Source organism: Nanorana parkeri, unplaced genomic scaffold (genome assembly GCF_000935625.1).
Source record: "Nanorana parkeri isolate BGI_ZX_2015 unplaced genomic scaffold, ASM93562v1 scaffold486, whole genome shotgun sequence".
Lineage (NCBI taxonomy): Eukaryota > Metazoa > Chordata > Amphibia > Anura > Dicroglossidae > Nanorana > Nanorana parkeri.
Window position 1 is genome coordinate 292801 of NW_017306754.1, and position 16351 is coordinate 309151.

The 16351-nt window shown below is 41.8% G+C and overlaps 1 protein-coding gene across 3 annotated transcripts in view; it reads left to right on the forward strand.

Annotated features, from left to right (window-relative positions):
• Window positions 1-16351, forward strand: part of SLC4A11 (solute carrier family 4 member 11) — a 159541-nt gene that overhangs the window by 118099 nt on the left and 25091 nt on the right. For all 3 annotated transcript variants that reach the window (XM_018560904.1, XM_018560906.1, XM_018560905.1), the window contains 4 exons: window positions 4245-4329; window positions 7315-7440; window positions 12415-12528; window positions 15493-15625. In XM_018560904.1, the coding sequence (XP_018416406.1) occupies window positions 4245-4329; window positions 7315-7440; window positions 12415-12528; window positions 15493-15625 (458 nt within the window). The remainder of the gene's footprint in view (window positions 1-4244; window positions 4330-7314; window positions 7441-12414; window positions 12529-15492; window positions 15626-16351) is intronic.

The window sequence follows — 16351 nt, forward strand, 5'->3', positions numbered from 1 at the left end:
ATGTAGCAAAAGATAAAATTGGGTGCAGGTTCGCCAGGAGGCAGCCCAACCTCCTTAAAGCTACAGGGACACACAAGGGACCCCGCACATCACAACGGCAGGTGAGACCCCCAGTGTGTCACTGCACCAAATCAGTCAAGCCAAACGAATGGCAAACGCACTCATCAACTCATAACCAGCTTTCAAGCAAGGTGCACATGGAAGGGCTTTATACAGTACAACAGCAAAAAGGGTGACAATGCAGGATGCACATTTGGGATAAGGGGACAGAGCGCTGTCACCCTATAACAAGAAGTGCCCAAAATAGGATCTTCATGGCAGGATCAATGGGTATTTAATGAAAGCTGCTGATTTGAGAATTTGAAAAATGACTTTGTCAATAACATTGAGATGTTAAAGCCTATATGAGATTTTTGGCGATTGGGTTTAAAAAAGCCTGTTTGTGTTTCCCTAACACTGAATAAAACATGGGCAGTTCTCCAGCAATATCTCTTATTACTGTTGAACCTGAAATGTTTTGTATCCATGGCTGATTCACAGCCAGATGCTATTGGAAAGCTCATAGCCCTGGGAAGCGTCTGTAAATCTTGTTACAACCTGCCAATTCTGCTGCACTTGGTGAGCCATGCTGTAGGAAGGAAGTCTCCAGCGATGAGTCTAGATAATACAGAATAGATCTACTTCCTGTTTTGTACAGACCAGCCAGCCCTCCGCGCTAGTGATGGACGAGCCGTGCAATGCTATTTAACACACCTTGTTCTGTTCCAAGCTCTTACCTGTTTCATTGCGCTAACTGCTTCAGCTTTGTGACATTTGCTGGTACAGAAACTAGTGACATCATTGTCAGGAATGTCAACGGATGGTGATGTTTTATGTGATGTAATCATTTCATACTGCATGTGTCATGGTATACTTGAAAACATGCTATCAGTGTGTGTGTGCACGCACTCCAATATGTGCTACTGTGCAAAAGGTTCAGGTGAGGATGCTTATAAACCAGTCATTTTATTATTTTTTGAGTTTTATCAATTAACAACCTACAAAGTGCATACACAGAACAAAAAGTGAAATCAATATTTGCCGTGTCCGCCCTTTGCTTTTGAAACAGCATCAATATTCCTAGGAACACTTGCAAATAATAGTTTTTCCTATTTTTGTTAATCCCTTGCCACTGACCCTCTAAAAATTTAAAAATCAGGAGGTGGGGGCGGGCTCCTGATTACAATTGTAGAAATGTCACCAGCGCACAAGTTCTTTTAGGATAGCAAAAGCTTCATTTATTGAAGTTTTTTTTGTCATATGACCAACAAGCGCTTTCGGGACTTTCAAAAAGCCTGATGAAGGGACCATGTGTGGTCCCGAAAGCGCTTGTTGGTCATATGACAAAAAAACTTCAATAAATTACGTTTTTTTCTATCCTAAAAGGATTGGTGTGCTGGTGACATTTCTATAATTTTGCTGACATTCGCGGCGCCATCCGCAGTCACTGCGAGCACCCCCCCACTACAAGGGACAAATTGGTAAGGAGTGCGACAAGGATAGTACTTATGGGCTCCTGATTAAGTCCCAATCACCGTGACCCGAAGCTGTCGGTGACACCTCGTTACTGTGCTGGGAGTGTGCAATAAGTGCTCCTTGCCCCCAGAACAGTGGAAGCATATATGCAGTGCCTGGGTATTAAAGTCCACCTTCCTGCAACTGCATATATGTGTGAGGCTGGCAGGAAGTGGTTAAGAAACTCTGCAGGTAGGTTGTTCCAAATATCTAGGAGAACTAACCATAGTTCTTCTGTGGATTTAGACTGTCGGTGATGTTGATATCAGGGCTCTGTGATGGTCATACAATATCTTCCATTAAAGATTGAAAGAGTTTTACCCCATGTGTGGTGTACCATATCTTCCAGAACTCTTTGCTCTTCTCATTGCTGAACATAGTTCTGTGTAACTTTGACAGTATGTTTGGGATTGCTCTTCTGCTGCAGGATGAACTTGGGACCGATCCCTGATGGTATTGCATGATGAATATTTTCCTCTACTTATCAGCATTGAGTAGACCAGAAAATGTGACCAAATCCCCAACTATGTGAGGAAATTCAGCAGCAAACCTGCAATGAACCTCCACCATGTTTCATGGTTGTCTGCAGTTACTCCTCTTGTATCATGTACTGTTTCATAGACCTGCTTTGTGTTACAGCCAGATGTTTCATATTTGGCCTCATCAGTCTGTAGCACCTCCTGCCATTTTTCTGCGCACTAGCTCTTGAGTTTACGTTCATAGGTGACTCCATTGGCCTTGTTTTCATGTCGGAGGTATAGAATTTTAGCCACAAGTCTTTCACGAAGAACAGTTCTGCCTAGACTTCTTCTGACTGTAGATGGGGGTACCAGCGTCCCACTGATTTCTGCCAAGTCTGAGATGATAGTGCTACTGGACATCTTATGGTTGCGAAGGGAAGTCGGCATTATTTGTCTTTCAAGCCACGTTTCCTTGGCTAACCACTATGTTTTTGGTCCTTGGCATTGCCTGTTTCTTAGTGCTCCTGCAGAAGATCTTGGACAATACATCTGGAAAAAACCTGTTATTCTTAACAATTTCTGCCAGTGAGAGACCTTGGTGATGTAGTAAGACCACCTTGTTCACATTGTTATGCTCAGTCTTGCCATTATGCACGTTTTTTTGTTTTTTTTCTTACATTGAACTTTCTTCAGCAACCTCAACATGTTAGTAGAGCATTGCTTATCCTCACTCAGTTTCATTCCTCATACACAGCTGATGTACATGTTATCTTGTTGACCATTAGCACTAGTGATGAGACTAGGCTTGATGCAAACTCCATTCACCTAAGTTCACCCAAGCCCGCTCAAAACGCTGACCACCACCCCCTTCCTCCTGACCCCATCTGTTGCGGTGTGGCACATTTCCCACTCTGCAGCTATACACTGAGTGGCCAGATTATTATGACCACTCCATCAGTACTTCGTTGGGCCACGAGATAACTCCACGAGATGACTTCATTGGGCCGCCTCGTGACTCCACGAGATGTTGAAAGGTGATGCGAGGAATCTGACACTACACTGTTGCCCTTCTGTTGTCTTGTACCAGTCTTGCCACTCTCCGTTCTGCCCTAACATTGACTAGTCGCTGACGGCCACAATCCGCACGTTCAGACCCAGATTTTCGGCTGACTGTCCAGTCTTTAAACACTTTAACAACAGCTGCTCTTGAACATTTAACAAATTCTGCTGTTTTGCTGATACTCGCTCCATGGCTCCGAGGGCCAACAATCATCCCACGTTCAAAGGCTGTTAAATCGCGTTGTTTCCCCGTATCTTCATAAACAAATCACTTCTACTGTCGTGGTAAACAACCTGCTTCCCTATTTATAATGGTCTAGCCCTCTAGCAACTTCAGCGCCTAATTATAGCTAATTTGCCTACAAACGTCAGGTGGTCATAATAATCTGGCCACTCAGTGTATATCCCCACCACAACTGCCACCACTGATTGGGTCTGAAGGAGGGTGTATTGGTCAGAATCTTCAGTGAGCTTGGGCTAACTCATGAGAACGGAGTTTGCACCAAGCCCAGTCTCATCTCTAATTGGCACCTAATGGTATATTTGCTTCATCATGTACTGGACCATATGCCTGCAAAATCCTCAACTGTGTTCAATTGTAAGTGAGAGAATTGCTGTTTTAAAGGCAAAGGGTTGGAACACCAAATATTTTATTTATTTATTTTTAATTATGCGCTTTTGTTCAAGACATTAATTCATCATTTTGTTTTGATGCACTTGGAATGTATTCAGCGGATTTAAACTGAGGATTCAATTGGGCTTTAATGCAAAACTGGATCCACTGAGGGTCTTTTTGTCTGCCCTAAAGTTCATCTCCATAGCCCAACTCCAGGCTCAGCCTGCAAAGATGGAAAAGTCTACATGCCAGTGGAGAATAAGTCATCATTTGGTATATAGTGTAGGATGGCAGTTATGTTTATACAGCAGTGACTTGCAGCTGGGATTGCACATACCGCTAATAATCACCCAGACCTGTTGCTGATCAGAGACGGCCAGCTCGGGATGTATCCTCAATGCAGTGACTGTTGGCTTTACCTGTGTGTCTGCTGTCATATCGGCACATTTGCAGCGCTGACAAGGCTTCACTGTCATTTTACCGCCATCAGTGTCTGTGCTCATTGGTCCAGTGACATCTTGACTCTAATCCTGCCATTTCCTTCCTCCCCACAGCTGCAAGAGTTCTTCAATGTGGGAAAGGGAATATTCGATGACATTACACGTAGGCTTCCAGTCTACCCTTTGGACTTTACTGACGGTAAGATCCCTCTTCTGTACATTGCCATCTGTGTGACATTTTTACCCTACGCTCGTTGCTCGTCTGCCCTTTTGGGTGCCCCACACCTGTCATCCTTCTCCTTCCTTCGATTGTTGATCTGGAAAAAGCTTGTGACTATCTAGGGTCAGAAGGTGGAAGATAGGTCACCCAGCACTCAACGTTTTTTGAGTGCTGGTGACCTATCTTTGAATTCTTGAGGTTTTGCACTGCACCATCCGTATTACTGCACTGCACTGCACATATTACTACTGGATCACCTTCAAGTTCTCCTGCCATGCCATTCTGTATGTTGGGCTGTGCAGTTGGCACCCGAACGGACTTGAATGCGGAGATGACAGGATAAACCAGCTAGAGAGTGTATGGTATGTAGTCAGTTTGAGTGAGGGGGGAGTTATAGAGAACAGCCATTGTGCAGCATTACCTATGTGCTACTGAATTTACATGATCAATTTTCATATTAGATTTCATATAAAGATTTGCAGATTCTCTCTTTCTCTGCATGTCAAAGAAAGCGATCACCATGAGTACTGGTGAGATCATAATCACCCATAAAAATAGACTTAAGTTTTAAGTTAGTCTGAGCAGATTGATAGACTGGCCTTGTGAGAGAGGAGCAATATAGCACAGTCACCGCGCATCAAACTGAATATGGAATGAGTAAATGTATCTGCCCGTGTATTTTAATGAGGTTCACAACAACAAACATTGCTAATATCAATTAAAAAAAATAAAAAACATTTTGGGTGGTGTAAGGACAGGTAAACCTATTAGTAACATAACAAACCCATTTAACTGCAGGTCTGGCAGACAAGTGAATATAGCTATCATAAGCCATGGTTATAATGAATTGACCCAGTTTTCCTTGTCCTCTTATATATTGTCTTGCACGGTGTATGTAAGAAATGGGTCACGCTGCTGTAAATGCAGATACAATGGCTGTAAAAAGCCGGCACACAGTTTTCTACCTGTACCTGTATCCATTTACTGGATAATGGCACCATTGATCCTCAGCCCTTTAAATCCTCAGATAAGTGGTACATTGAGCTGTGCTCTTTTATTTCCTGAGCAGCTTTCAGAATCTTACACTGTTTTGCCCAGTAAGTGCAGTTGCCATTAAGTGATGGATGCGCCCTGGAAACCACGACCTGCCAAAATGCTGCACTTTGCTTGTTTATCCGTGTCATCCCTGACCAATGTCCTTTTGTGGGATACAGTAGTGAGTTAATCTGCTCTAAAATGTTTTATTTATTATCTTATTCGATTAGGCTAGTGCAGGCTTTAGTGGTATCCATAGTGCCCATTTGGAAATAAATCTGCTTTTTACCATAAGGAAGTGTAGGAGGATCCCCTATGGAATGCTTTTATTTTGTGGCTACAGAGAAACGATAAATGGTTGCATTCTGGTAGGATATCTGGCTTGTGACCATTATACCCAAGAGTTGGTGGTTGGGGGAGAAGATTGGCTTTAGAATTCATCTATAGATTCCTTGTGTCACATGGGTGATGCAGCTAGTTCATACATGAGACATTTTGCAGTATTAGCAGCTCTCCACTACTTGACAATTTTGGAGTATTGGCAGCTCTCCAGTATTTGACAATTTTCGAGTATTAGCAGCTCTCCAGTACTTGACATCTTGAAAAATTGCATTTGCAACCAACCCCCTCCACTTCATGCTGATGTTGATCCACTGCTCAGTTATTTAAGGATCAGATTTAGAGGCGTGGGGCACCATACATTTTTCTTTCACAGAAGGGGGTAATTATTTTTTCTTTACATTAATTGGTGGTGCCATGATAAGCATGTATAGTACATTTCCTGTATTACTGGTTTCCTAAGCTTTAAAGTGAATCTGTCAGCCATGGTTAACCTTGCCTAAGAGCAAACGCCACCAAAGGTGCATCTTCTGGGTGCCCTCTAAGCCTGATTTCACTTGGCTACTAAGGCCAAACGTTTAGATTTGAAGGAATATTCCTCACCAATGCATGTGACTTAAAAGAGCCCTCACATTTTGTATAAGGGAAATGTAGGTGGGTGAGCCTGGCCTCATGGACATCTAAACTTTCATGGAAGTCTAAACTTTAGTAACCAAGTGAAACTGAAATCAGAAGAGCATATAGACATGGCTTTTCTGGCAAGGAAAGATACATAGGCATCATGTGGTGCTAGCTCTTAGGGCTTGTTCACACCAAGCGCGGAGCAGATCCAGAGCAGAGCAGGTGCAGACCGGATCAAAACTGTGTCCAATGTATTCCTATGGTATTTTGAGCTCCAGTTCACATCGCAGCGTGCAGATCCAGAGCAGAGCAGGTGCAGACCGGATCAAAACTGTGTCCAATGTATTCCTATGGTATTTTGAGCTCCAGTTCACATCGCAGCGTGCAGATCCAGAGCAGAGCAGGTGCAGACCGGATCAAAACTGTGTCCAATGTATTCCTATGGTATTTTGAGCTCCAGTTCACATCGCAGCGTGCAGATCCAGAGCAGGTGAAAAAACTGCGGCAAGCCCTATTTTACCTGCTCTGGAACGCATCAAAAACGCATGCAAAACGCATCAAAAACACATGCAAGTGCCTGAAAGCCCATGTTAAACTTAAAAAAATATATATATATTTTTCTTTTTTTTTAACCAAAAACGCGGCAAAAACGCATCAAAACGCAGCACAACCCACTGCACTGCATGTGCAGAAACCTGACCGGATCTGCTCTGCATTTGGTGTGAACAAGGCATTTACACATTTGCTTTAAGTACATACTTTAGATTGTAAGCACTCATGGGCAGGGCCCTCCTTACCATCTTGTCTTGAATTGTATTGTGATTGTAATGTCTTCCTTATATTGTAAAACGCTGCGCAGACTGTTGGTGCCATATAAATCCTGTATAATAATATTTCCAATGCATGAGAAGCAATGATCTCCGTTTGACCCAGTAACCACACTCGATATTAATCTCTTCTTCCCGGCAGGTATTCTCGGCAATAACAAGGCCATCGGAAAGTACATCACAACTATGATTTTCTTGTACTTTGCATGCCTGCTGCCCACAATCGCCTTTGGCTCTTTGAATGATGAAAACACTAAAGGGGTGATTGGTAAGATTTTCTTTGAAGATCATTTGTTTTGCAACTATCAACTTGGAAGAGGATAACAGGTGGGTAGCAGCGCAGTGGCGTAAGGCGGCAGCGCTACTTACTTATCCGCCAAGGAGACAAGTGGCTGAGCGGACCTCTCTGGCCGAAATATTGCTACAAAAACCCCGAAAACCTTACCGCCGGCTCCTTGCCTGGGTTCTGAGCAGCTCCTCCTTTAGTCCAGGTAGCTGATAGTGTATCTTCACCATTGTTGAGGTTGACATCAGTAATTTGAGAACATTGTTCAAATTTCCTATAGAGTTTGCTAGCTGTCTTTTTTAAGGTGTTTCCTAGCCACCGAGGCCATATTGTAAGGTTTGTCCATGCTTTGAAAAATGTGTCTCCGAATCCAGGCAAGCAGAGGAGTGGTATTTGGTTCTGTAGATGAAAGACGAGCGTTTGCTTGGCCACGGGTCTTGAGGTTGTTGAGTGAGTCTCACTGCTGCTTCTTCCCCCAACAGTGCACATACCTCCATCATTAAGGAGTAATGGGACTCTCCATTCCTTAGTGCTTTTCTTTCTGGGACAGACGGGTGGAATGGGATTCTGGTGGGAAAATGTGCATCACCATCCATCATTCATTTTCCTGTTCTTACGTCATCAGTCACAATTTATCGTTCTTTATAACCAGGGATGTTGTTTTATATAGACTCCAGGAGGCAGTCTGTGCAATATAGGAGCCAACAAGGAATTTTAAGGAGCCAAGATACACTATATAGCCAAAAGTTGGTGTACACCTAACCATCACACTTACTATACAGACAAAAGTATGTTCCAAAAGATTGACTTAAGTTGTTTCCACTGCCGAGTACTGTTAATGCTACAGTCATTTTAGACCATTACACACTTCCATCTTTTTGGCAACAGTTTGGCCAAGGCCCTTTTCCAGTATTAGCATGAGTGTGCTCTTGTGCCAAGTTCATAAAGTCATGGTGTGATAAGTTTGTGGAAAGCCTTTTAAGAAAAGTGAAGCCTCATAGGGGGGACCTACTCCATATAAATGGCCATGGTTTTGCAATATCTTACAAGCTCATGTAGGTGCGATTGTCAGGTGTGCACAAACTTTAATCCCTGTATTATAATGCATCTTCTTGAGATGTCCATGCCAAATATAATTATTGTAGGTACATAGACTACCCTGCTTCTGAGTTATGGCCATTAAGGGCTATTCTTTTTATACAAAGTAATAAAAAACGAATACCGGTTCTTGTCCACAGCAACTGGCAAGTTTTAGTTTTATTTTTCAGGTTAGAACGAAAGCCAACTTATTATTGGTTACCACCAGTTTTTCGGGATTGGATACAATTTTGTTACTAAGACCAGCTTACTGGAAACTCTTGGCAGACAATGATGTGGTCGGAAACCACTGTCCAGTAGGTTAGTCATCTCCCTTATTCTTGTAACCAGTCGGTAAGTGGTTTCTGGCCACATCATGCCTGCCTTTCAGATGCAGTTGCCTGAAAATGTAGGGTAAACAGCTTTAAGATCTGGTGGTGAATCCACCATGCACTGGCAATTTTCCTTTTGCTAATCAACTGGGATATACCTTATATGGCCAAAGGTTTATGAACATCTGACCATCACAGATATATGAAAATCCCATTCTTAAACCATTGGCATTACTATGGAGTTGGCCCACCATTGTGGCTTCAACAGCCTCCACACTTCTGTGACTGCTTTTTACCAGATTTCAGCCAGAAGAGCATTTGTGAGGTCAGATAAAAGACCTGGCTTGCCATTGCCATACCAATAGCAATCAGTAGAGTTGATATAAGGGCTCTTTGCAAGCCACCAAACTTGTTAAACCATGTCTTTATGGAACTGGCTTTTCATACAGGGGCACAGTCATGCAGGAACAGAGAAGAGCCTTCCTTTAATGGTTTACACATGACTGCAAGTGTACAATTGTCTATAATGTTTTTGTATGCTGTACCATTACCTGAAAATATCTAAAGGCAATAATTTGGATGCGTGTCTACATACACTTGGCCATACATGGTATGTGTAATGGTCAGGTGTCCACAAACCTGGTCATAGAGTGTGTTAATGAACCTATTCATGCAATCTGTTAACACAAGTTTGTGGCATGTATTGAATATGCATTGAAAAATCTATTTTATATGTTTGGAAGCTCCCAAGATCAGCAAATAGAGGTCAGAAACAAAGACCAATTTTTACTTTGTATCCTCCCTCTGGTGAGGGAAATCCAATGTGTATTATGTTCTTTAAATGTATCAGCAGTTGATCTAATTTTTGCGTTCGTATAAACCTTCAAACACTTTGGGATATATAGCTTCTGTTGCTAGAGTATACCGTATACCAGTACTGTAGAGCTGATTTAAGCAGTTTTATTCATGGCTCATATCTATCTTCTACAGTCTATAGAAATGATTATTTTGTGAATTGAATTCCCAGCCATGTGACCCTACATTAGAGGGCACTGTACATTGCTGAAATATCATTTCTTCCTGATATCAAAATTCTCAGACCTTCGGGGATTGGAATTATTAGAATTGCATAGAAGTCTCTCTGGTTAACCACTTTTAATCAAAGGGCCTCATTTATGAATCCAGACGAGGGGAACAGTAAGCCCTTACCATCTTGTCTTGAATTGTATTGTAATTGTAATGTCTTCCTTATATTGTAAAGCGCTGCGCCAGCTCTTGGCCCTTTATAAATCCTGTGTGATAATTAATAGAAATGGTGACCACAGCAACCAGTAAAATTCATTATTTCATTTTAACCTGCACTAAGAATTGAATGGTTGGTTGTAGCTGGAAACATTTTCACCTTCCTCCAAGCTTCTAAATCTTGCTTGTGAGTGATGGGGTTTCCCAGATACTTTTATTTGAAAAGAGGACCTGTCACTTTTAAGAAATCCGTTCTTCATCAGTCCCTTCTGCAGACATTAAGCTACTGCCAACACTTTGCTTTCCTTCTCTGCCTAACATCAGTTCATGTATTACCTCTTGCAGCTAAAGGGGACCAATGTACCAGCCAATGAGGGGAGAAGCTGTATAAAGTCTCTTGCTGGGGTAGAGTTTAGCTAACCATTGATGTTAAACAATGGGAAATGGTACTTCTTTTTTTTTGTACTAATCCATCCTAGAAAATGTAATAACTGATGAAGAGGATGCCTCACACGTGACAGATCCTCATTATATACATTAAACATTGTGCTATGTCCCTGAATACATCCTGCAGTAATAAGTGTCAGCTGTGTCTTTTTGTTGAGACATCACTCTAGATCACATATTGAATTAAAACAATGAGAAAATGATGAAGCCAAATGGACGGCACCAAGCCTCCTATAATTAGTCATGTTCAATGTTTGATGGATCTGTTTCAGTCTCATTATCTTTGTCATTACCCATTCCAAAGCCTTGGTGTCCTAGTGGTACATTAGGTGGACAGAAGATGTTTATTTAAAAATATTTCAGCTAAACAAGTATTTGTTATTCACATGCAGTAAAGCACAGCCTTTGCATTGTTGTTTCTAATATTCATGAGACCACTTAAAGGAACACAACTCAGGAGGTAAATGTTAAAAACACATTAAAGTACAATAACTATTAACAAAAATGTAGATTTTGTGTATCACTCGGGTGCAGATCCTGAAATCATCTCTGAATTGGTGCCGACACTGTCCTTCCTTTTGCAGGGTGGCTGCTTTTGTTCCCCATGGTCCCTGTGTGTGTTGTAATGTAGTCACCGCTCCAAGCTTGCTCCCATGATGGACTACAATCTCATTACAAATTAGTAAGCTAAACATGAGATTGTAGCCCATCACGGGAGTGAGCTTGGAGCGGTGACTACTTTACAACACACACAGGGACCATGGGGAACAAAAGTAGCCCCCCTCCAGAAGGAAGGACAGTGTCAGCACCAATTCAGAGATGATTTGAGGTTCTACAGCTGAGTGATGCACAAATAAGATACATTTTTATTAATAGTTAGGGTTAGGGATGCGATACTAATACCAATAGTATCGGTATTTGGTGCCGAGTATTTCTGCGAGTACTCGCCCAAATGCTCCTATGCCTAGCCCGATACTTCCAGTTTCAGGAAGCCGAGCAGCGCATCATTACACGCTGCCCGGCTTCCTGTTTGGCACTGAAGCAAGCTTCATGCTCCCACGTATCCTCATGACAAGGGAGCATGGAGCCGGCTTCCCGGCCTATCATGAAGCCGGGCATCGCGTCTTTACACAGCGCCTGGCTACCAGATTGATAGAAAGCCGGCTCCATGCTTTCTAGTCACCTAGTGACGAGAAGCATGGAGACGACTTCCCTGCTAATCGGGAAGCCGGGTGGCGAGTCTTTACACGCCGCCTGGCTCTCTGAATGGGACTTTCGTTACTCGGTATTCGGAATCGGCGAGTACCGAAAAAAATATATCGGTACTCTATACCGGTATCAGTGCATCCCTAGTTAGGGTACTTGAATGCATTTTTAAGATTTAACTCCTGAGTTTAGTGTCACTTTAACTTTCATAGAAACATTATGTCACTGGTATGTACTAAATGGATAGGCTGCATTCTCAGTGATGTCCCTGGTCTCTAGTGAATGGATAGGCGGCGTTCACAGTGATGTCACCGGTGGCTGCCTGCACTGAATGTGAAACACAATTGTGCTATAAATGTAGATTCTTTGCATGTAAGTACAGCAAGCACTGTTCAGCAGGTAGCGCCTATCTGGGACTTTGTTTATATTACAAGTTTCTTTCCTGTTTGTTGGTAGCACAGTGTACCTACAGGGCAGGGTAACTAAAGTAGCTATGTGTAATGTAATTCAGTTCCATGATAAAATGTGTATTTGTGAATTGTTCGTTGTCACAGATACAACATGCACTGGAAGAATTCAGTTTATTTGTATACTCTGTGCATACAGGAAGAGGTGACCTTAACGCCATTTACAACATTGACTCTCATTACAGATGTGCAGAAGACAATTGTTGGACAGTGTATTGGGGGCGTTATTTATTCTCTTTTTTCCGGACAGCCTCTGGTTGTGTTATTGACAACGGCTCCCCTGGCATTATATATTAATGGTATGTATACATATAACCAACTTCCTGCTCACTTGGCCCTTGTATATGAAAGGTCCATGTCCTTTATTGCGATCTGTAGAAAGGCTGACTGATTTTTTTATTTTTTTTTCTTAATTTTTAGAAGTTAGGTCCTCAGGTGGGTTTTCTTACATACTATAAACTACCTTTATCAAATTCCCCCATAACACTTCAATGGGATTCAAATCAGGGCTTGAAGTAGGCCTGTCTATACCTGTCTATTTCTTTAATTTGAGCCATTCCTTGGTGGTGTGCTTCGTACTAAGATCAATTTTCGGTTTATCTTCAACTATCGGACAGATAGCCTCACATTCTTATCAATCGCTCTTTGATACAATGCAGGATTCTTTGTTGACTGGATGATTGCAAGCCGCCCAGGCCCTGAAGCAGAAAAGCAATCCCAGATCATAATCTTTCCACCATTATGCTTCACAGTTTGTATGAGGTTCCTCTTCTGAAATGCTGTTTGTAGTGTGCACCAAACATGTCTGCTGTTACTATGGCCAAGAAACTTTATTTTTGATTCATCAGTCCACAGCACATTTGTTCTAGAAGGCCTGGTCTTTGCCTGTATGTTGAATGGCAGACTGTAGGCTTTTATTTAAAGGGTTATTCACAAAAGGGTGAAGGGTTTGCAGAAGTCAGGAGAAGTGAACCATCTAGGGACAACATAGCTGAACTAGAAAGTGAGCTGAATTGGAGAATGTTTCCACATCAGCTATGTTGTCCTAGATGGTTCACTTCTCCTGCCTTCTCCAAACTCTTCACCCTTCTGTGAATAACCCTGTTAGACCTCAAGCACAACCTCAATAACAGAAAAGTTAAGAGGCTTTGGCTTTGTAATTTGGAGATCTGTCTAACTACTGTGACTTCAGTTACTTGGCTTAAAGTTCCTCTCCAGCTAAAACATTTTTTTTTAGATATAGACAGAGAGCAGAAGGGGTAGAACACGGTAGTTTATGGTGCACTTTATCACCATGCCTGATCGCCAACCCTCTCGCTTTAGTTCTTCGAGTCAGTGACCTGGCTTTTGACGTTATACTTGTTCCAGGTCAATAACTCAAAGTATTAACAAAGCTCAGCATAGCGGCCAATCAATGAGCATTGTTAAAAGGAAGTGAACAATGGGACTTGTTTCACTGAAGACAGGTTTACTTTAAAAGAAGTGCTTTTTGCATAAAGTCATTTATTTCATTCTGTCATAGCGGGCAGTTAAATTCTCGCAGCAGAGCTGAATCCGAATAGATTTGTCTATGTAGAAGAAGCTTGCTCCGTCTGCGGAGCATTTAATTATAACTCCGCTCTTGTGATCAGAGCGCCAGCTGCGTCTCCACTCTATCTAATCACTCTGAGAGCGAGGACTGGAATGGGAAGAGATAGCAGAATGAGAGAATGTATTTGAAGAATTCGAGCAGTGATAGACTGTCAGGATAAAGAGTTCTCCTGGATTGACGTCCCCGAAGAGTTCTTAAAGCTGAACTCCAGTTGGAATTTTTGTAGCTTCTTTTAAAAAGTAATCCCCTACTGTAACCACTCTCCAGGCATCTTTGTGAATGTCCCACCTTGAAAGATGGCATTCATGAGCAACATTAATTGTACGGCACCATTCCCCACCTTCCTCTTCCTTTTGACCCGGGCTATTGGTTGTATGAACGCCCTTGTATATTCTTTGTAGGGCATCACTAAAATCCTTACATCAGAGGTGCTTGCAATGGGTGGATCTGTTTTGTGAAGCTCCCTGGTCCCCCCATGCACCTGCTTTCCTCTTGATGAACAGCATATGCAGATGTCGGGGTTCCTGGCGGTTAAATGACAGCCTGGTGTGACTGAGAACTCTATCTAAGCACTATGTAACTGAATGTGCAGCGCTCAGGATCACCAGTGAGTGAATAAACTCAGTGTTGGTGTATTAGGCTTAATAAATATTAATAATCAATAATAACCAGTGAATAAAAGTTTCAAATTGTGCACGAATACATGAAATAAATACAATTTCAGATATAAAATACCAATAATACAAAAAGTATATAAATCTCAAACTTATCAAAGTAATATGTAGCAAAATGAATGCAAATAATCGTTAATAGGATGTGAGTCCAAAAATAGATGATTTGTGAATCAAAAAACTGTACAAATATATATAAATAAATAATTCACTGATTGAAAGTGAGTCAAAAATAGATGATTTGTGAATCCAAAATACTTTAAACTTTCAGTGTCCGCAACGTATTAGCAATAAAGATAAAAATCCCACACCGCAGTGTCCACGTCTAAATCCCCTCTGGGGTGCGCACTCACCAGACCAGTATATTCACAGGCAGAAGAAGATGATAATTAGGGATTCATTTATTTATTTAATTAAGGTATCCACATCTATTTAGCGCGGATTATACATATTTCATCTATCTAAGCACTGCCTGAATCATATTGTTCGGGTACCTTCACACATACGCAGTGCCATCTGTAAAATCCTGGGATAATCTCCTGGTGACACAACAGGAAGTGGGGTAAAGTCCAACAGTAACGCAGACCAGCTAAGCTGCATTATATTACAAGTTTGGATTTAGATGGACTTTAATGACTCCTGGTCTGTCTTTCTTCTGGGCCAATTCCAAAACCAAATGGGGTCATACTCCTATGTATTTTCCCTAATGTAAAACCAACAAATGTTCAAAGTTGCAATAGTTAAGGACCAACATTCATTATAGAGGGAATGCAGACACACTACTGAAAAATCTGTCCACTGAAGTCTTCTCTAGATATAGAAAGCTGGCAACTAATTTGATGAAAATCCGTAGTACTGAACTATTGTTTTTTTGTTTGGCATGTAGTAGGCAGCCAGTGTTCCTTTATCGGCTGTGAAATGCACATGAATATCAAATAAATCTAAATATATTGTTATATGATCATGGACCATGTCTAACCTCTGCTGTCCTCTTCTTATAGTTATCCGAGGAATCTGTGATGACTACAACCTGGAGTTTAAGGCTTTCTATGCTTGGACGGGTCTGTGGAACAGCTGCTTCCTCATCTTATACTCTCTCTTCAACTGTAGCCTACTGATGAAGCTGTTCAAGAGGTGAATCTCTTCACACGTTGTTGATATAATTATTATACAATTATTAGAATTACCAAGGCTTGACAGACCTGTCCACTAAGCTGTTTAATATTACTGGATCTATCCCTAGAAACTTTTCCGTGTCTTGCTTGGGGTCAGTTGTACTGTAGCATGATCCAAGTTTTTGCTGTATTATTAGACCTATGAAGTCCTAATTATTGATAGTAGTAGCTGATCACATTTGACTGGACTTGTTCTGTTGTTTTTATGATCTTTTATCACTCATTCAAAGGGCTGTCTCTGTTCTTTTGAGTGTAGCGACCATAGCTTAATAACGATATATGTGGCTCATTCACCTTAAGGTAAGCTTAGCTACGGGCAGGGAAGGATTTCCATATTCTTTACAAGCAGTAAAGGAACTTTAACACAAACTTTTACTGACCTTTTGTAACTTGTAACTGCAGGCATTGTGAAGTTATTCATCCTCGAAGTGTACAAGCAAAGCATTGAAGGCATTTACCGTATTTTGCGCTCCATAAGGCGCACCTGACCAAAGGATGCAGGGAGGGTAGGATTCTGTAACAGCTGTAGTTAGTCACAGCTGATACAGGTGGCGTTGTGATCACAGCGCCACGGTCTCGGTGATCACACAGAGCAGTTGAAGAACGGACGTTCTTCGTCTGCTCTAGGGGCTCTATGGTGAGCTCCTATGCCGTGGTAACAGGTCCCCCAGAGAAAACCACGGCG